Raw genomic sequence first — 21765 nt, 5'->3', positions numbered from 1 at the left:
AGTGAAGCAAAACTGATGCAAGCTCATAGGCCAGCCCAGGGACCGGAGAGGTGGTCTGGGTGGAGCCAGAAAGGCTGCGTGGAGGCCCTGCTTTGAATCCCTCAGCAATGCCGCCCACCCCCCACAACCACAACCAAGGTTCCTGGATGAAACAGCAGAACTCCCAAGGCCTCAGGAGTAGAGTGAAAGAATACACAGAAATACCAGACAGCAGTCTAAATCCCTAAATACAGCCAGTGCCTCCCCCACTCCCCAGCGGAACAGAGGATCTGTCAATGCCTCTAGCATTGCTGAGTGTGCAATCCCAAAAACACAGGAGGCAGGTACAACCTCGAACATCCCAGGACTTGGCTTCTTCCTCCCACCCCCAACCTGTCCAAGCTGCTTCTCCCACACCTGAGCCCCGGAAACAGGCCCAGGCTGGGGGGCGGGGGGGGGGAGCTGGCCAACAGCTTTGTTCTCAGGAACCGAATGCCACAAGCCACCAGCTGCTGATTCACCAGGTGTATAGGACATGGTCTGGGAGTGACTGGAGCCAACTCCCAGGCACCAGACCACTCTAACACACGACCTTGAACTTCAGGCTGCCCCTCAAAACCACCTCACCCGCAGGTGAATGCAAGGGTAGCAACCTGACTAGGTTGATGAGGAGATTCATGAGAAGACTCAGAAAAGTACTTACCAGGGAGCTGGCACACAGAAGGCCTCAGTAAATAGATACCCATCCCTGCCACCCCTTCTACCTGGGCTGGAGACCTTCCTTCCCCAGAGGAGAGAGAACAGACTTGAAATTCTCCTAAGAAAACTAAAGCAGGACAAGATACAAAGAGCTAGCAATTCCATGTAAGGGGGTAGGGGCTCAGAGCTGGGGACCCAGGTACAGCTCGTATATTCGTATATTACTCAAGGAAGAACCTTGAGTAATAAGTATTCAGACAAAGCTAATGAAGACTGTAAGTTCAGAACAAATCCACTCAGGTACCCAGTCAGAGTAAACTGAGAACACAGTTTACGACTCATGGGGGAAAGAAAGGGCAGGGAGTCTCCTTTCTGACCTGCCTAGAATGGCTGGATCCAATCTGTGGGACAAGAGAAACTCTACCTACCTAGAAAGCCAGTCTCAGAGATCAGAATAGCAATGATGGAGCATCATCCACTCCTCACAGTGTACGCTGAGAGGACTCCATCGCTGGTAAGGGCGTGTTCATGAGTTATGTGAACCTCAAAACAGTGAGCAGCAGCACTGACCACGGGACACAGCCCTGCCATATCTGGACTAGGCCTGTATGGAGGATAAGGCCATTCACTTCTGTGGACCCTCATCTTCGCTGGGGAAAAACACCAAATGATTCCCTGTGTGAAGAATGGAGATGACTGAGAACCTCTGGAGCCCCAACACCCACAGGGGGTACAAAGGTATGAGGGGTTTGAACTCAAGGCCCTGGCGGACTGTCCTGGCCTTCTCCAGAAGGACCATGCTATGACCACGCATGTGCACACACACCAGCTGTGGTGTACACCAGCGGCCACCCCCACAGCACCACTCCAAGCTTCTCCCACCACCCTACCCTGCCTCTTCCATCCTGGGGGTGCCAGTCCTGCAACGAAATCTGTTAGCACTTGTTCTAACCCTTCCAGACACACCACCACAAATCCCTCCAGATCTGGTCCTGATGGACAGGGGCCATCGTTTGTCACCCCTCCTTCCCAAACTTAGGAGAGCTCAGAAGAAAGGAGAGTTCAGAGCCAGAGAGACTGTCCACCTTCCTCTTTGGTTCTTTCCCATCTTCCCAGGCCAGCCATCACATCACCAAGTCAGATAAACAGCTTGCGACCACTGCCAACACGAAGACAGGGACCCAGCACTAACCTGAGGCTATCTCACACCCAGAAACAGGGGGGCCAGAAAAGGATGCCCCTCCCTCTCCCTGCAATGAACTAGCTGGGTGGATTTTAAACGTAAGTGAAGCCAGAATGGCGACCCAGATGTGTTTGCACCTCTTCAGTTTGTCATGTTCTTTGGTTTCTCTGAAGCAGATAGTGAGGCTTGAACTCAGGGCCTCAAGCTCTCACTTAGCTTTTTTATTTTTTTCCAGTCCAGGCTGGAGCTCCAACCACTTGAATCGCACCTTCATTTTCAGCTTTTTGGTGGTTAATTGGAGCTAAGAGTCTAGTGGACTTTCCAGCCTGGACTAGTTCCCACTGCGATCATTACACCTTGGCCTCCTGAGTAGCTAAGATTACAGGTACCCAGTCTGTCTGTCATCTCTTGGACGTATACAAATGCACTCAGAACAGCCCCTGTGTCTCTGCGTCGGGCCCAGCCAAGCATGCTTTAGCCCCAGGCAGAATATTGTACCTATATGCTGAGCCTCTCTGGCAATAGCTGAGGAGAAGTGGGCAATTTCTGTACTTTCCTGTGCCTCGGTTTCCTCCTCTGTAGAACAGTACCTACCCCCTAGAAATGCTGCGAAGCTTGAACGCACAATCGATGACGTTTATTTTTATATTATTATATTTTTGTTATTCTAGACAGTCAGCGCCGCAGTCAGGGCCCTGCTCCAGCCCAGCCCTAAGGCGAAGGGGGCCAAATCCGTGCTGCAGGGCCTCCAGGGCTCCCGCGAGGCGCACATCTGGCCAGCTGGGGTCTCCAAGCCCACCCGCGGGCTGGTACCCAGCTGTGGAGGAGCCGCCGCCGCCCTTCCCCCAGCGCGGAGCCTGGGATTGGGCGTCGTGGGGGCGCCAGGCTCCGCGGGGCGGCCGGGTGGACGAGGCGCCCGCGGTGCTGGGCTCGGTGGCTCCACCCGGGCAGCGAGCGCGAGCCGCGCAGCCCTCGCCTTCCCAGCCAGCCCCCCGCCGCGGTCGCTTTGTGCCCAGCCCGGGGCCCTGAGTTATTGCGCCGCAGCCATGGAGCCCTCCCGCGCGGGGGGCAGCCCGGCGCGTTCCCAGGACAGCAGTCTCAAAGGGGTCCCGGGCCGCGCCGCCGGCCAGCAGACGGGGCGCGGGCGGGGCTGCGTTCCCAAGCGCCGGCCAGGCTGTCCCAGGTCGCAGGGCGGGAACAATCCTAGGCCCCTCTCCCACTTTACACACCCCTGCCCCCCCTACACACACACACACACCCCTTCCTGCCCAACTGTCGGCCCCACACCCACTCTTCCCCTCCCTCACCTCTCCAACCTCCTCCTCTCCTCCCCGCCTTCATTCCCCAGGACCCAAAGCCTGGAGCGCCCGCTTCCCATCACCATGGTCTCCCACACCACCAGTCTGGCTGGACACAGGCTGGATTCTGGGCCGCTCCTCTGAGGGAATGGGCTGGGGAGATTCCTGGCCTCATTTATCCATCTGGTGGGTGGGAGTGGGGGTGGGGCGAGCTCAGTGCCAGGCAGTGGGGACCTGGCAGTGCCCAGCAGGCACTTGCTGAGTGGTACTCATAAGCCAGTCTATCCACGGAGGAGGTCACAGGGAGACAGGCCTCCCGCTTAGGGCAGTGCTCCGGGAGGCTCTGTGTGGGTTCCTAGGGCAAGACTGGAGCCTTGCCTTTGTTCGACAACAGCCCCAAATGACCGGGCCCACCAAGGGGAGTCCTGAGGTCTGGACTGCATAGGAGGGGCCCCAAGAGACAGAACGGGTGGTGTGTTCCCAGGAACTAGGCTGAGGCTGAGAGAATCCCAGCAACTCCCACACTATATTCCCCGAACTCTTCTAAGAGTCCACTGTGAAGACTGAGGCCCCCAGGACTCTTGTAGCCCTCTGTCGTCTGAGCACATCCCCTGAGCCCAGACCAGTTTGCCACCACAGATCACTCGCCGTTCCAGGATTTGCTGTGACTGATTCCAGCACTTGAAGATGCCCCCTAACTCTTGCCTCAATAAATATGTCTCCTCACAGGTGAAGAAGACTCAGCACCAGAATCAGTACCCTCCACATAGTAGGTGCTCAGTAAGTACGTGTGATGACCAAATGCACAGCTACAATAATGCAAACCCTAAGAGCCAAAAAAGTATGCCCAAGATAAGATTCCAGGCCAAGTGACCTAATAGTTTTAAGTCACTATTAACATCTCTGAAACGCATTAGCATTTTAAAAAAGACTAGGAGAAGCCCTAAAGGTTTAAAAAAAAAAAAAAAGCCTTTTAACTCTGTTTAATACAGTGTTGGCCAAATGCATGTAACCATAGAAGATATTTTTTCCCATCCTCCTGACAGCAACTTTATAAATGGTCAAGAGACTTCTAAACAAGGTGGCTGATGGGTCACAATTGTAATCCTAGCTAGTACACTAGAGGCTGAGATCTGAGGATCATAACTGATGATCCTCAGCAAAGTCCAAGAGACTCTGCTCTCCAATTAATCACCCCAAAAAAGCCAGAAGTGAATCTGAGGCTGAAGTGGTCCGACTGTCAGCCAGGAACAGAAAAAGCCAAGGGATGGTGAGCAGGCCTAGACTTCAAGGCCCAGGAACCAACACACAAAAAAGAAAGAACTAGGCAGTGGTGGTTCTTGTCTGTAATCCTAACTGCTCAGGAGACTGAGATCTGAAGAACTTGGTTTGACTCATATCCAATTAACTACCAAAAAGCTGGAAGTGGGACTGCACAAGTGGTAGAGAAGTAGTCCTTGAGTACAAAAGCTCAGTGACAGTGCTCAGGCCGTGAGTTCAAAACCAGCACACACACACACACACAGATCTGTTGACAAGACTGTCCAACACAGTGCTTGGTACATAGATGGGCTCCAAAACATGTGGGTGATTGCTGAAGTGAATTCATGAACACAGTTATCACCTACCATGTGCTCATGCCCTCAGTGCTGGAAGTAGGCAGGCACTCACCTGCAAAAAGCACACACATGCAAACAAACACTGGTTCATGCACATCCAAGCACATGTATGCATCTGGTATACGCATACCCACAAGTGCACACAAACATACCTGTGCATACACAGATACACTCATGCAACCCATTCTAGGGCACATATCTTGCACCCTCCACTCCCACTCCACCTGTACCTGGCCAGGCGTCTCTAATAAGTGGACTTGTTGTCGACCTAGTATATCTGGGGAATGAGGGTCATCAACCAGGTAACAGACTCAATTCTAAGAACAAATGCATGAGCAAATTCAAAATGGCAGTCAAGCTGCTCCAGGGTGAGACCCCACCCCGGAGAAGTATCTAACTCTCCTGGGAGGACTCCAGGGTGAGACCTCACCCCAGAGAAGTAACTAACCCTCCTGGGAAGGCCATTGCTATTTACAAAGCTCTTCCTCTCCTGGGACCCTTACACCTCTCCTGGAAATGAAGCCCCATTTCCCAGAAAATGTAACTGAGGCTCACCAGTAATAAGACAAAGATGTGGGGGGCACAATGCTGAGGCCCCTAGATCCACCTGCTCAGAATGTACCTCATACTCCAGAAACTTGGGGTCTCAGGCTATCCCCAAGGTAGGCCCCAGTCTAGGCAAGTGGAAGCAGCAATCTCCCAGCACATCTTGCCCTTATCCTGGGCATAGTTCTGTTACAAGGTCACTGTATTGACCTTGGATGACTGACTCTGGGCAAGATTGGCAATCCACAGGAGAGAGTTGCCCATTGTCTAAGATTCATTATTACTAGGGAAAAAGAAAGCCTAAACCCTACAGAGGCAGCCAAACGTAAGTGCCCTGATTAAATGAAGTCCTGCATAGCTCATTTAACCACATCCAGTTAAATGTTAGCTCCTCCTGCTATTGTGATTCCACCTGTTACAGCCCAGGGAGAATGCCACCTTATATGCTTTGTCTGATTTCCCTACATCAACAGGAATCTCTTCCAACTTTTCATACCCTCCCACCCCTAAGCCTGTACTTCTACCTGCAGCTGCCCTGCCTGGCCCAGTCAGCAAGGTTCTCTATCCTTTCCAGCCTGTGAGCACGTGGCCTCCACTTGGTTTTCCTTGCAAACTTCTTGAAGCCCAGGCTGAGTCTCGTCTGGGTAAGAAGCTCAGGATTTATCCAGGCTCCTGAAGCTCATACCTGTAATCCTAGCTACTCAGGAAGCTGAGATCCAAAGGATTGAAGTTTAAAGCCAGCCCTGGCAGAAAAAATCCTCAAGACTCCATTTCCAAACAAAAAGAAAGACAGAAAGGAAAAAAGATAGGGAAGGGGAAACAGTGGGGGGGGGGGGGGAGAGAAGAAAAGGGAAAGGCGGGGGGGGGGGGGGGAGAGCCAGGTACTTGTGGCTAACAAATGTAATCCTAGCTATTCAAGAGGTTGTGATCTGAGGATCTCAGTTCTAAGTCATCCAGGGCAGAAAAGTCCATAAGACTCTTTATCTCCAGTTAACCATAAAAAGCCAGAAGTGGAGCTATGGCTTAACTGGTAGAGCATTAGCTTGAATACAAAACCTCAGGGAAAACACCCAGAGTTCAAGCCCCAGGTCTAGAAAAAAAAAAAAAAGTAAGAGAATACAGCCTATGTTCAAACTTTGACATGTATAGTACATGTATATATGTACCACTGGGAGAGAAAATAACCTGAGACAACAGCCCTTATCTCTAAGAAAGAAGAGAGATCGTTTTTATTTTGGGGGTTTGTTTGCTTTGTCATTTGGGTTTTTTGTGTTTGTTTATTTTTTGGCAGTTATTCTGGTTTCAATTCAGGACCTTATGATAACTAGAAAGGTGCTTCACCACTTGGCTCTTGCCACAGCTCATTTTTTAGGTAAAATATTTGGTTTTAGGGCTGGGAGTGTAGCCTAGTGGTAGAGTGCTTGCCTAGCATGCACGAAGTCGTGGGTTCAACTCCTCAGTATCACATACACAGAAAAGGCCAGAAGTTGTGATGTGGCTCAAGTGGTAGAGCTCTACCCTTGAGAAAGCCCAAGGACAGTGCCCAGACCCTGAGTTCAAGCCCCAGGACTGGCTACACACACACACACACACACACACACACACACACACACACACACACACACACGCACTTTTTTTTGCCTGAGTCTGGCTTCAGACTTCTATCCTACCTACAGCCTCTCAAGTAGCTAGATTCAAAGGTGTGGACCAACAAGCTTAACTTATTAGTTGAGATGGGATCACACTATCTTTGTGTCCAGACTACCTTTTGAGAAGCTGCATAAATCACAATACCCAGCTAAAATTAAATTATTCTTTTAAGATTAAAAATTAGCCGGGCGTGGTGGCTCACACTTGTAATCCTAGCTACTGAGATCCGAGGATCACTGTTCCAAGCCATCCCAGGCACTAAAGACTGCGAAACTCTTATCTCCAATTAACCACTAGAAAATGGGAAGTGGCACTGTGGCTCCAGGGGGAGGGTAGTAGTCTTGAGCTGAAGAGCTCAGGGACAAAGCCCAGGCCCAGAGTTCAAGCTCCATGACCCCTCCCTCTCTAAAAAAAAATGTAGAAATTAAATCTGGACATGGTGATGTGTGGCTGTAATCACTGACCAGGTGGTTCACGCCTGTAATCCTAGCTATAAGGAAGGAAGGAAGGAAGGAAGGAAGGAAGGAAGGAAGGAAGGAAGGAAGGAAGGAAGGAAGGAAAGAAGGAAGGAAGGAAGGAAAAGGAAAGGAAAAAGGAAAGGGAAGGGAAGGGGAAGAGAGGGCTGTGGAAGGGAGAGGAGGGGAGGGAAGGGGAGGGGAAGCAGGCAGGTGCCGGTGGCTCATGACTGTGATCCTAACTACACAAGAGGCTGAAATCTGAGGATCACAACTCAAAGCCAGCCCAAACACAAAAAGTCCATGAGATTCTTATCTCCAATTAACCATCACAAAACCAGAAGTGGCACCGTGGCTCAAGTGGTAGTATGCTAGCCTTAAACTGAAGAGTTCAGGGACAGCACCCAGACCCAGAGTTCAAGCCATTTTGCAACAGACAAAAGTAGAAAAGAAAAAAAGAAGGAAGGAAGAGAAGGGGAAGGGGAAAGAAAAGGGAGAAAAGCCATTGATGAAGCCAGGGTTTAAGTGGTAGAATGCTGGCCTTGAGGAAAAGAAGCTCAGGGACAGTACCTAAGCCTAGAATTCAAGCTTCAAGATCAGCACAGAAGAGGAGGTAGAGAGAAAGGAGAAATTAATCGAGAGAACCATAAGAATATTCCTCTGAATATCCTCCACAAGGATCTGGGCTGACGGCCCTGGATGGACATGTGCCGTGCTCCATGTTCAGGATGAGATGCACCTAGAGAATTTCCTTCAACAATGTCTGGCAGAACCCCTGGAGCCAAAAGAACCAGAGAGACTACCAACTGGGACGAAAGATTTCCACTACCATCAACTGCAACATTCCTAGACACCCAAAAGGACACAGACATCACTGTCAGACTTTAAGCCCTTTCCTCATGCTTCTTGCTCACTGAAACCTTTCAAAAGGCCAGTGGGAAAAGCGACCAGCTGCTCCACCAAAGAATTTCCCAGAACAGAGTTTATCACTATGGACCTAACACTTTAAAAGATCCTTCTAGCCTACATTATTTTAAAGCCAGAGTTTCTCATGTTTTGCCTGTGTCTTCGTATCGTGTCTGTAGAATTAAAGATCTATATGGAGGCCAGGTGTGGTAGAACATAACAATAATCCCATCCAGGAGGCTTTGGCATGAGGATTGAGACTTTGAGGCCAACCTTTGCTACACAGTGCAAGCTTGGGTTGTACCTTCATGGTAGAGCAACTGCTAGCATTCACAAGGCAGAAATAAGAAAAAATGAATCAAATGATAAAGTAAAAATAAACTTATAGGGAGCGGGAGTTTGGCCTAGTGGTAGAGTGCTTGCCTAGCATGCACAAAGCCCCGGGTTCAATTCCTCAGTACCACATACATAGAAAAAAGCTGGAAGTGGTTCTGTGGCTCAAGTTGGTAGGGCTCTATAGCCTTGAGAAAGCCCAAGGACAGTGCTCAGGCACTGAGTTCAAGCCAGGACTGGCAAAAAAAAAAATGTTACTAGTCCATATAATTCCATCTCATTTTTTAGAAGAGGAAACTGAGGCCCAGAGAAAGAACGTTCCTGCCCAAGACTGCTGAGCCTGTTCCAGCCAAACCACCCCTTCCCTAGGAGAAAAGAAAAGCTCCCCTTTACCATTTTTTTTTGCCAGTCCTGGGGCTTGAACTCAGGGCCTGAGTACTGTCCTTGGGCTTTCCTCAAGGCCAGCACTCTACCACTTGAGCCACAGCACCACTTCTGGCTTTTTTCAGTGTATGTGATACCGAAGAATCGAACCCAGAGTATGCTAAGCAAGCACTCTACCACTAGGCCAAACTCCCACCCCACCCCCTTTACCATTCTGAAGGGTGGCTTCCCTGTCAGCATCTTCTGGCCTCTGCCTCCCCCCAGCCACCCTCACCCCCAATGCTAATCCCTATGGCCGGAACAAGCCCTCACTGGAAAATAAGAAGGGTCCAGAAGGCCGTTCTGTGATAGCTGAACTATAGAATCTGCCAGCATCAAGCCCATCCAGTCTGATCCCCAAAATGTTGTGACAGGATGGGATGGCATGGAATTTATTGAAGCCAACATACTGTTTTTGTTTAGGATTAGTATAAAAATCCCATGATGCTTAGTCGTTTTTAAAGCCTAGCATAATACAAGCACAAAGTTCCCAATGAGTGGTGGCCAAGGTCTCAGGGCACAAAGCACTGGAGAATGGAGAATAACAGCCCCCACCTCCCACCCCTGGGAGCAGCAGGGACAGAGGCTGCAAAGGGAGGAGGGCACCTTCAGAGACTGAGGCCAGCAGGGAATCCAAGTCCTACTCAGGCTTCCTGACTGACCTTCCATGTGTGCAATGGTCTACTCAGTCCCTTGTTCATTTACTCATTACTCCATCATCCATTCACCTGGCATATTTATTCCCTTGAGAACTTACACTCATTTAAGAAAATTCTTTTTCTGCCAGTTACCAGTGACTCATGGCTGTATCCTAGCTACTCAGGAAGCTGAGATTTGAAGCCATTGACTTACCCCGGTAGTCCCAGCTACTCAGAAGGTAGGAATGTCCATGAGGCTCTGACCTGCAACTAACTAGCAAAAAAAAAAAGTAGAAGTGCAGCCCAAGTGGTAGAGCAGTAGTCTTGAGCAGAAAAGCTCAAGGAACAGCATCCAGGCCTTGAGTTCAAGTGATAGGACCCAAAACAAAAACAAAATTAAAAAGTTGTTCAAACACAGTGACTCAGGAGACCAGGTTGAGGCTGTGAATGGACTCTAGGCTGCCTACATCCCATGAACTGAATTCCTGCCCCTGAATGAGCAAGGCAGGATGGGTCTTGCCAGCTCTTGGCAGGGCTGTCCTGGGGGCCAGGAAGTTCAGTTAGGCTCTGTGGCTGCAGGAGATGGAACTTATACCCTGCACCTAAATGACGGGAGACAAACTTCAGTGTTACATTTGAAACTCAGGCTAAACATGCACAGATGTAGCAGAGAAGTAGTGAGCTCCCACAGAGTTAAAGTAAGCAAGTCCAAGATTGACAAAATCAAGGATGCTATTGGGTGGGGGTAGCTCACACCTGTAATCCTAGCTACTCAGGAGGCTGAGATCTGAGAATCCTGGTTGAAAGCCAGCCCGGGCACTAAAGACTGTGAGACTCTTATCTTCAAGTAACCACTAGAAAACAGGAAGTGGCGCTGTGGCTCAAGGTTTAGGGTGGTAGCCTTGAGCTGAAGGGCTCAGAGACAGCACCCAGGTCCAGAGATCAAGGCCCATGACCGACAAAAAAAAAAAAAAGAAAGAAAAAAAGGATGCCAGAAACACACTCAAAGAAGTTTGAATGGAGGCTGGGCATTGACGGCTCATGTTGGGAGGCTGAGATCTGAGGATTGTGGTTCAAAGCCAGCCTAGGCACTAAAGGCCATGAGACTCTTATGTCCAATTTACCACCAGAAAACCAGCAGTAGTCCTGTGGCTCCAAGTGATACAGTATTAGCCTTGGCTTAGGGACAGTGCTCAGGCCCTGAGTTCAAGTCCCACAACCAACAAAAAGAAGAGGAAGAGGAGGAGGAGGAAGCTTGAATGAAGAAACTTGCACTTTTCCAGCCATCAGTTTTCTAGGATCCGGAGGGGTTCACAGGTAAAACAGTAAAGGCTTGAGTCCCTGCAGAGCCTCCTAACTGACCACACCCTCCTGGAGGGACACAAGGCATCTTGCAGAGGCTGTCCTGGTCACATGTACACTATTCTTGGGTCCCCAGAGAAGCCAGTGCACTCTGCAGCCTTCACCCCAGTGACGAGCGCCACCCATCTTTCCTTCTCCCTCTTCTGGGAGCCCATTCTCCTCCAGCACCTTCTCCCCAGGGACTCTCTGGAGCTATGATTGTCTCTCCTCTTCCCAAGTACAAACCTGCAGTCCCAGTGGAGTTAGGGACAAAGCCATTTCTCTTGTTCAGCAACTATATGTTGCTGGTGGCTCCAAAGTCCCACAGCAGCCAGACCAAAGGGGAGACACCTGCCCCATCTTCTACCCTGGCTGTGGCAGCTGTCATCCAGCCATGCCCTGGCTCTCTATCCATGCCCAGATGGCCATCGCTTTGCCTTCAGGCAGGTAAAAGTCTGTGCAACAGGAGTTAGGTGAACAGTATGTTTTATTTAATTAGGATCAGCAGAAGAGATAAACCTCACAGCAGGACAGGGGATGACAACGCTGCACAAAATAATTCGTGCCCAGGTAGCAAAAGGGCAAATTTCAATTACAGGAAAATCAGGAAGAGAAAAAAAAAAAAAAGTTGTATAGCACAGACAAGAAGGAAGAAGAGGAAGAGGAGGAGGAGGAGGAAAAAGATCCCATGAGCATCTACGAAGTGTAGATCTAAGGGAGGCCTAAATGTTGGGCATTGGAAGATTGGAACTCAAGGCAGCTGAGCTGCCATTCCTCAGTAGCAGATTCTCCTTTCTCCTATCACTGACACACCAGCCTAAAGTATTCAGGACTGGACCTGTGGGCAAGGGCTCTAGGGGTTCTAGCAAGCAGCCGTGGGGCCTCAAGAGATCTACCCTACCAGAGCCATACGCCAGCTCCCACATAGACAGGCTGTCTCCCTAGCTCCATCCCAAGTCCTGACTCAGCTACTTCCTGCCCTAGGCAGGTCTTAACAGATCCATTTTACCTGTCACAGAAGCGGAAAAGAACCACTAGCTCCTGAGCATCACTCCCTTTTCCGAGCCTGTTGCTCCATCTACTCCACTCTGGAAAAGGAAAGCCCTAACCAGATGGCGTCCTCCAAGTGTCTCCTGTTCTGCTGACGCTCAAACCAAGACCAGTTGAGTGCAAGTTAGGAATTCACTTCATGCTGGTGATAGCTGCACTATACTGTGCATGTACATATGCGCCTCTTAAAAACGCTTACCACAAGATGAGAACTAACGGTGGAGACTTGTAATCCTAGCTACTTGGGAAGCTGAGATCTAAGGATCTCAGTTCAAAGCCAGCCTGGGCAGTCTGTGAGATTCTTATCTCCAATTAACCACCAAAAAGCCAAAGGTAGAGTTATGACTCAAGTGTCAGAGCAGCAGCCTTGAGAGCAAAACAGATAAGGGTTCAAGCCCCAGTACAAGTGATTTTTTTTTTTTTGCCAGTCAAGAGGCTTGAACACAGGGCCTGAGCACTATCCTTGGACTTTTCTCAGGGCTAGAGCTCTACCACTTGAGCCACAGCACCACTTCCAGCTTTCCTCTATGTGTGTGTTACCGAGGAACCCGGCCTTCATGCGTGCTAGGCAAGCACCCACTAGGCCAGACTCCCAGGCCCCAGGTGAATTTTTTTTTTAAAGCTTAACATGGCAAATTTTATCTTATTAATGTTTCGTCACGTTTTATTAAGTGCCAGAAGCAGAGGTATAGGGCAAAGAGCTCAAGTTCCCCTCAGACCAGTCAAGTCAGCATTCTCCAGGATCTAGACCCAGAATGAAAACGATAGGCCAGATAGCAGTGTCTGAATCTGTAAGAGGTTGCCTCCCCCAGGGAAGCACCCCTCTTCCCTTCTCAGGCACACTGTTTTCTCAGCAAATGGCCTTCTGCAAGTGAACATGTAAAAAAATGAATTTTGTGGCCAAGCAAGATTATTTCCATGTTCTCCCTCCAAAGTAGACTCCACCATGCACAAGAATGCCACCCACAGCCTTCTCTCTCAGCCTTTGGTCCCTGGCCCTTGGGTGATGTCAGCCCCAACACCCCCATTATCCAGGAGAGAGAAATGGCAGTTAAATTAGTGAGCACATCCACAGAGCCCCATTTTCTATCCCAATTCAGAAGATGACATGAACATCTGCTTTCACTTCAAGACATTAATTTTCAATTATTGGAGAAAAACAAAATTAGTTCTGACAAATTGCTGGTGAATACAGGCTCTTGTCTCGTGGTTCAGAGTAATAACTTTGGGGGCCACAATTAGTATCCTCACATGGTGTTTCCTGATGAGTCCCCATTATCTAAAGTCCAGTGCAACAGTACGTCTCCTGGCATAATGCTCTCTCTGGTATAAGAGAGAGATGCATCCGGCCAGGAGTTTGGCCTAGTGGTAGAGTGCTTTCCGAGCATGCATGAAGACCCAGGTTCGATTCCTCGATACCATATACATAAGGGGGGAAAAAAGCTGGAAATGGTGCTGTATCTCAAGTGGTAGAGCTCTGGCCTTGAGAAAGTCCAAGGACAGTGCTCAGGCTCTGAGCTCAAGCCCAGGACTGGAAAAAAAAAAGACAAAGAGATGCTCCTACAAGTTCCAGCCAGCCTGAAGCTCCAGCCTCTTCAGTGACTGGGTTAGAAACTAAGGAATGTAGGTGGGAAGCAGAGGCAGATGGGGAGCAAACTTAAAACTCTCACAGTAGCTGCTTCCAGCTTCGAATATGTTAAGGCTTTCTTCCTCTTCAGTAGCAAGATTTCAGCAATCGCTGGTGGTTCACTCCTGTAATCCCAGCTACTCCAGAGGCTGAGATCTAAGAATCAGTTTGAAGCCAGTCCTAGCAGAATAAGTCATGAGACTCATTGTTAATTAACCAGCAAAAAGCCAGAAGTGGAGCTATGACTCAGGTGGTAGAGTGTCAGCCTTGAACAAAAATGCTCAGGAGCAGCACTCCAGCTCTGAGTTCAAGACTGAGGACAGGCATAAATATATACCCACTTGCTTCATGAATGGGGATGCAAATCCCTTCTGAGGCAGTAAGGTATACTGAAATGGCCTTATAACCCAGGTCTACAATTCCACTGGTCACCTGCAATGAGAGGATAGATGGGATTCTCTCTCAAGACTCCTCCCACTCTTCCGCTTAACTCCATCCAGGGTTATGAACCACAAACTCAACAGCCTTCACCCCTGATGTCTGAGCACACAGGAATCTTTTACAACAGAAAACTGTTCTCCAGGATCCCATCAACCAAGCAGCAGAACAACAACAACAAAAAAAACTCTGAACTTGCCTTCCTTCATGACCCTAAATCCAGAGAACAACCCAGTGGATCAGAGACCATCAACAGCATAATCTCAAGAGCTTACCAACATCGTAATCTCATCTGATGGGTTTCTGTGTACCTTGGCTCTGAAGCCACTAGCAATAAGAAACCAGTGAGATGTGAATGAGCAGAAGAATTCACAGATAATGATGTGGCAATCTTTGAATTTGACTTGTCACAAATGAAACCGAAGTGTTTGCCTCCCTAATGTGTTCAGACTGTTGAGATGAGGTGGGGAGGGGGGGTGGGGGGAGGGATACAGGGGAGGCAAGATAACCAGAGGAAGGAGAGAGGCAGGTTAAAGAACAGAAGGAAGAAAACAAAACAACAACATCCACAAAGGAAAATGATATCTTTAAGAAGAGAATGAAAGACACTGCTACTCCCAAAGTCAACTGGGTAACTGAGCTCCAACATTGTGTAATTGACTTTGCAAGTAGAACAACAGCCACGTAACAAAGAAAATCTGACTGTTTTCACAGCACTAATCTATAACGCTGGGAGGCCCTCCTGCTGTCAGCCGGGGCTGACAGTACAATAGCTTTCAAAAGGATATTACCATCATGCTTTTATTCCTGACATCAATCAAGACAAAGAGAATCCTTCTCACAAGACATTAAAAATCAAACCTTTGTACAAGAAGATAGGTAAAACAGCATTCTCCTTAAAAGACAGCCACGCAGAGCAATCAGCTAATTGGTGCTCCTTGAAAGCGGTACAGCATTTTTATTTACTGCGAGTGCAACCCCAATCGTTGGCTTCCTCCGATCCCGGCAGGTAAACTATGAATCAAAAGTTTCCATCCAAATTTCCCCACTTTCTTTACCCTGCCTGGTGCCCACGGCAGGCTGAGGGAGCCAGAACCAGAAACTTCAAGCAGGATGTAATCAGTGCAGGGTTAGTCCATTTTGAGGTGAAAAACAACACTAATCACAAGCTAATAATGCAATATGTTAACATGCACAAAATGGTCAAATTTGCCAACCATCTTGTATTATGGTTTCTCCACTAGCCTGTGTAACAAGCCACACACTAAGTCTCCAGCTCTCTGATGTCGTTGCCCTACATCTACAACGAGGAAGAAACCCCAGCACCTGTGTGGCAAGTATTTTCAAGATATGAAGGTAATAGTCATTGCAAACAATGTTCCGTACATGGACAAGATCCTTGCTTTAACTATGGTCCACGGGCCCATGTTGGCAAAATGACAAGGCCATCAGCAGGCACAGTCACCCTCCGCTCAATTACTTCAAGACAATTTTAGATGCCTGTATGGTCAAGAGCTGGGAAAACTACAGAAAAGTGCAGATCCGGGTACAGGATGCATACAGAGCTAATGTTCAAGAGAGCTTATTATCTACACATGTTCCATACCAAGAAGTCATTCAGCCTCCCGCTTTAAAGGGTCCCAGGAGGATGGACATGACACACAAAGAGTCCACGCCTCATCAGGGATCAACAGAGCCCTGGGTCCAGGTGGCTCTCCATCCCACCCTATTGTGAAAGGGGAGGCCACTCGGCTAGAAGAGCCCAAGGTGTTTTGTGACTTTCACCCTCTGCCACTCAATAGGCCACATGAAACTGGGTCTAGTCACTCAAAGACAGAGACGTTTCATTCTAGAAGCATCTGTAGTAGGAAGGGGAGTTTTCACTTTTGAGACATAAGTGGACCCAGTTTCTTTTTAACACAGTACTGAACAACAGGTGCCCTTCGTTTCATTGCAAAATGGGCAGGGATTCTTTTCTCAAGGAAAAGGAAGGGATCCAAATGTTTCCGAAGATTCACCTTCTCCTACACCTCCACCACCACCACCACCTAAACCAGCCTTTTATAGAACCAGGCAGCAAGGCAGCCTCAGTGGTGGGTTCCTTTCGTTTACACATCCAAATGAACAGTTAAGAGAAATCAATGCATCTAATTGCCAGACTATTAAATCCTACATCAGGGGAAGAATTCCACAGCCACCAGCTTAAGAGCTGGCTACCGATACAGCAATTATTGCAACTTTCTATTAGATGGAAGCAGACCTCAGCCTTCCGTCTCCAACCAGGAACACTGTACTGGAGGCGGCAGTGCTCCAGTTTTCTGCTGGTGTGACTTCCCCTCCTCCTCCTCCTCCTCCTCAGTTAACACTGAAGCATACCACAACATTGCCAGGGCCGGCTGCTCCTACAAAATTACTTTATGACTGCAAAGTCACTCGCATTTTGCACCTTTCATTATTAATACACACTAGGCACCTTATGGTTAACGTTTAGCAGGATTCTCCTGCCAGAAGCACATAGTTATCTTATTTTATTGCTTATTAAGTTTTTGCAAGGAAACAGGTGTAAGAATCTAAACAGCAATTACCAGACATAAAGGATGCTTGCTACAATGAAACAGGCCCTTCCAAAGCTGGAAATCAATAACATAATTGGGGAGGGGCATTAAATATTAGAAATAAATGATGCCTACCCAAATCCACATAGAAAGCTAAGGAAATCTACAAAGGATTTGTTTTGCCCTTCCTGCAAGATCATGTGCATTTAGCCAAACCAATCTCGACAATTTACACTTGTATGTGGTCTCAGCTGAATCAAGAAACCTGTAACCTCAGAACGCCTCTATTTATTACACCTCAATTATTTCCATGGAAACACACTCAATGGTGGACTCTGCTGTTCCCAAGTCCCCAGACCACCAAATTTATAAGATGGACTTTTGAGGTGCTCCAGACTGGCAAGAGATGAAAACAAAGAAGGAAAGGGGGTACACAGCGAAGTCACTGGGGTTTGTTTGAGATGTTGGGGTAGGAGGTGTCTGGACACAGCCTGAGTGCTAATTAATATAAAGAACTGTAATTAAGAGTCAGTTTCTAGATGAAAAAAGACAGTCGTACAAATCAGTCAAAAGTTTTAAACTGAAGCTGGGAGAAAGATTCATTTTCCATAGGAATGAAGAGGCTGTTGCATGGAGTGGCAAGCAAGAGGAAAAGGTGAATGATAGAGATAGTGGCCAGGAAGGCTCACCAAACCACCTGATATTATCTGCAGAAATAACCTCAGAGACAGAGAAAAAGAGAGAGCAGCCTGGGGAATGAGGCCACAATTATCAAAGGGAACAAATCACAACTAACACCACACCATACTACATCACCAGGACATTTTAAAAAGGGGGGAAAAGGGGAAAGGAAAATCAGTCAGACTCACTTTTCCAACATTCATGTGTTTGTTGAGCATTCCTTTTTGTTTTGTTTTTAAGCAAAACCACAAGGTTTCAGAAACGCAGTGAGGCTATTTATTCACTCCCTGACCTACAGCCCCAGCCCCCTTCCCAGTGTTGGCTGGGTATCCTCCCTGTTGAGCTGGGTTTTCCAAAGAAGGACAGACATCCCGAGGGGATAAGTGATCCCACTCCAGAGGGAGGCTGTGTGGACCAGTGGGAAGTGAGTCCCCCCCGCCCCCCCCAGGACTGTTTGATTTTCAAAGCACCAATGCCTGTGCTTTCAAAACACACCTTTCTGAGCATCCATTCAAAATTGTTACATTTCTGTCTTTCCTTCCTGCTATGGGCTTTTCATATTTCAGAGATCAATTACAAATTACAGTCAGGTGACATTCACAGCAGAGTGTGAGGGGCTGAGGAAGTCCACAAAGCCTCTACATTAGCCCTGACACACAGCAGTGGACACAAAATAAAATGAAATGCAAAAAAAGCACCGCTGTTTCTTAAGAAGCACCTTCAAGCATCTTTAAAGGTGAAGACCTTGCCATTTCAAACACTGGGTGTGGAACTGTCCACATTTAAGCACAGGCTTTGCAATATTGCTTGAGAGAAAGGGGCAGTTCTTGAGCAGCAATAAATCCATCGCCTGCTGTAACTCTTATCTATTCAAATTATCTTCTCTCTTAATTCCTCCCTTGATAAGTGGCCATATCTCCACCCTATTCACCCCAGTCAACTGAATCAAAGGCAAAATGGTGAGAGACAAGGGTTGGAGCTGCTGTAGCTACTTATGGAAAAAAGCAAAGAACGGTGGGGAGAGACAGGGGGTCTCGGACTCCAAGGGCAGAAAGACAGAGAGGTGCTGCTGCTTGGTTGATGTTTATACTTCTCAAAATGCCTTCACTGCTCTGACTCCTACTTGCCTGAATTTGCTTGAAGTGTGCGCTATACATTTACACATATACATTCAGAGACAGGCACTCATTAAAAAGCATTTCAAGGCTCATTTGAGGAAAGGCTGAAGCCTAATTCTTGAATCTTTCTCTGAGATCACAGAGTGATTTTTAAAATCGTTTCAAGCAACTCTGAAACATCCACCCATCTGTCCACAGCAAACTCCTCCACCTTTCCTTCCTATGGCTGTGGTTTTCTAAAATAAGGAGGGCTGGCGAGCCGATTCAGGTGATGGGTAAGTAGCCTTTATATCCTTCTAAAAGAAAATCTGCCTCTATACATGAAACTAGATTCAGCTCCTACATTTTCTTTTGAGCTGTGTTAAGTAGCTCTTGGAGGAGTGAGCAGTAAGCCAGGAAAAGCAAAAATCAAACATTACTTCAAGCCACGGAGCTCTTCTACTGGGCAAAAGGACAAACATGGGCCCTTCTTCTCTGTCCTCTTCTGGTGTCCTTGGCGGGCAACCGTAACAGCCTTGCCGCCCGCAGTTCTGTGGGCCAGGTCAGCTGCTTCAGACAGGGGACACTGGACAGCAGACAGAAGACGACCAACTTCTCTCAAAGAATAAAGGGAGAGGGAGCAAACAGGGCGCTGGCAGTTTGGACTGTGTGTGTCTCCTAAGAAGACTGGAAGCGTCTCTGTGGGCGGAGTGCCCCGACTCTCCAGGGGATTTAGGAGGGAGATGGCGGGTGTCACCACACCCGCGGCAGTGCCAGATTCTGTCCCAGCCATTCCAGACGTGAGCGAGCGAGGCTGGCAGGAAGGGAGAGGGGCCCCAACGCCTTCCCGCGCAGGCCTCCAGGAAATGAACTTTCAGAGCAGAGCTGGGCTGCGGCCAGAGGTCACCAGGGGAGTTGGAAGGGGACGAGGGCCTAGGGACTTGAGGCTTCCACACACCGGCCGCTCTCATCCTGTTCCTCAATCATCTCCCAGGGCAGCCAGCAGACCCGGCACCCACCCCGAGGGGCTGGAAAGGGGACAAAGCGGCGGGCCAGACTAGGAGAAGCCGCCCTGAGAAGAGAAAGGGGCAGGAAGGGGACCCGAGCCAGCGCGAGGCCTCTGCCCGACCCCCTGCGCTCCAAGGGCCCCTGAGCCGGGGGCCCTCGGTGGAAATGTAAAGCAAAGCTTGGAGTGTATCCCGTGTGCAGATGTGCGTGTGCGTGTGTCTGTGTACACTTGGCTGAAGCTCCTCACAAACGTGTGTGCCCAGGGGATTCGGTCTAGGAAGCCAGTCTGGGTGCCGGAGGTGCGGCGACTAGGGGTCGGATTCCGGGCCCCCCGCGCGCGGAGGGGCGCAGCCGGCGGCCGCTGCGCTCCCCCCGGGGACCCGCGTCCCGCCGGCGCGGCGCAGACAATGAACTCCTGGCGGAGGCTCCTGGCCCGGTGGGCCTCGGTGGAGCAGGCAGGAAGTCCGGGGGCCCCGGCCGGGAGCGCTGCCTGGGCAGAGGGTGGAAAGGGGACAGTGTGGGGGGATGGGGCGCAACACCCAGGCTCCCCATCCGCACCCCGGGACGCCGAGGAGGACGCAGGAGAAAGCTGGCGAGGCCCAGAGCTGGCGACGGCGGCCTCCCGATCGCCGTTCTCGTCTCCTCTTCCTCCCGCCGACATTCGCAATCCCCGCCAAGTAGGGCCCGCACCCCATGATTGGCCACACGGGCCCTGGACCCGCACGCGGGGAGCTACGAGGGTCCCCTGGTGGGCACCCCCCAGGCCCGGGGCCCCCGCGAGCGGCAGCGGCGGGCCCGGGGAGGAAGGAGAGGGCAGAGTGTCCGCGCCGTGCCCCCTCCGCCGCCTCCGCCTCCCGATCTCGGCTGCCTCCACCCCCTCCGCCTCCGCCTCCGCCTCCTCCGCCGCCGCCGCCTCCTCCTCCTCCTCTCCGCTCGCTCGCGCGGGTCCCCGGCCGCCCGCCCGCCCGCCCGCCCGCTCGCCGGTCCCTCCTCCCTCGCTCCTGCCCTCCCTCCCCGCTCCCTCGCTCGTTCGCTCGCTCGCGCCTCCGCCGGGCCTCGCTCGCTCACCTTTCACCGAGCGCGGCTTCGCCTGCTTCCGCCTGGACATGTCCGGGGCTCCGGGCGCTCCGTCGCCCTCCGCGGCCGGCTCCCCCCGCCGCCCCCCGCCGCTCCGGGCAGCCCTTCTCCCCCTTCTCCTCCCGCCTCTCGGAAACTTTCTTTTTCTGCAGCCGGTTCGTCGGCTGTGGGGAGCGGACCGCAGGTCTGGGGGGAGCTCCCTGGGGGGCAACGGCCTGGGGCGGCCGAGGCCTCTCGGGGCAGGGGGAGGCCCGGGGGGCGCACCGGGGCTCTGCCTGTTGCAATGCGGCAGCCGGGGGCTCTGGGTCCCAGCGGCGCGGGGAGTCCGGAGGCCACTCGGCCGAGCCGAGTTATGCAAAAAAAAAAAAAAAAAAAAAAGGGAAAAAAAAAAGAAAAAAAGCCGCCCCCCTCCTCCTCCCACCCCCCGCCGGCCCCCGGCCCCTGCGGCCCCCTCCCTCCCTCCCCCACCCCACCGCCACCCTCACCCTCCTCCTCCTTCTCCTCCGCCCCTTGCCGGATTTTTGTGCAAAGTTTGCAGGCGTCCGGCCACGCAGCCCGGTGCAGAGCTCACAATGAACCCATCTGAGAAAGGGGAACCGGGCTGGAGTCCAGAGGGTCTCGGTGGGGTGGGGGGGACCGGAGGCGGTCGGGAGCTCAAGAGATCAGCACCCCCCGGGGGAAAAAAATCCTTCAGATTATCCCCTGCCGCACATAAAAAAAATAATAATAATAAATATTAATGGCTCAAAAATGTCCAAACCCCAGGTTTGGAGATAGTGATGGGGCGGCGGGGGGGGGGGGGTTCCTCAACTCAGCCTACTTGGAGGGAGGCTCGACACGGCCGCAGTGGCTGGGAAGCCACGGCTCGTGGCCCCTGGCTCACGCCCCCTTCTCTGGCTATCGGCTCGGCCCGGCCACCGGCTCCCGGGAGGAGGAAGGGGCGCTCAGGCGGCGGCGGGCAGACGCACCCGTGCCCCGGGCATCGCTCAGCCCGTGCGCCGGGCCGCCGCTGCCTGCCCTCGGGCTGCGGTGCTCAGTGCGCGGCGCGCAGCCGATCCCCAGGCCGGTGCCAAGTCGCCGGCCCCGCTAGCTGCCTCCATGGACCAAGGGCTCGGAGAGGGGGGACGCGGCGGCCGCGGTGGCGGAGGCGGAGGACGAGCAG

The 21765-nt window shown here is 50.9% G+C and overlaps 1 protein-coding gene across 1 annotated transcript in view; it reads right to left on the bottom strand.

The window, feature by feature from the left end:
* Znf423 (zinc finger protein 423) overlaps nt 1-20859 on the bottom strand; it is a 305842-nt gene extending 284983 nt beyond the window's left edge. The window contains exon 1 of the mRNA XM_090357672.1: nt 20595-20859. Within this exon, the coding sequence (XP_090213798.1) occupies nt 20595-20634 (40 nt within the window). The 5' untranslated portion in view covers nt 20635-20859. The remainder of the gene's footprint in view (nt 1-20594) is intronic.
* Nucleotides 20860-21765: the final 906 nt, after the last annotated feature.

This window comes from Megascapheus bottae, chromosome 24 (genome assembly GCF_031878675.1).
Source record: "Megascapheus bottae isolate mThoBot1 chromosome 24, mThoBot2.hap1, whole genome shotgun sequence".
NCBI lineage: Eukaryota > Metazoa > Chordata > Mammalia > Rodentia > Geomyidae > Megascapheus > Megascapheus bottae.
Note: the sequence above shows the minus strand (reverse complement) of the source record. Positions and strands in the feature narration are given on the sequence as shown.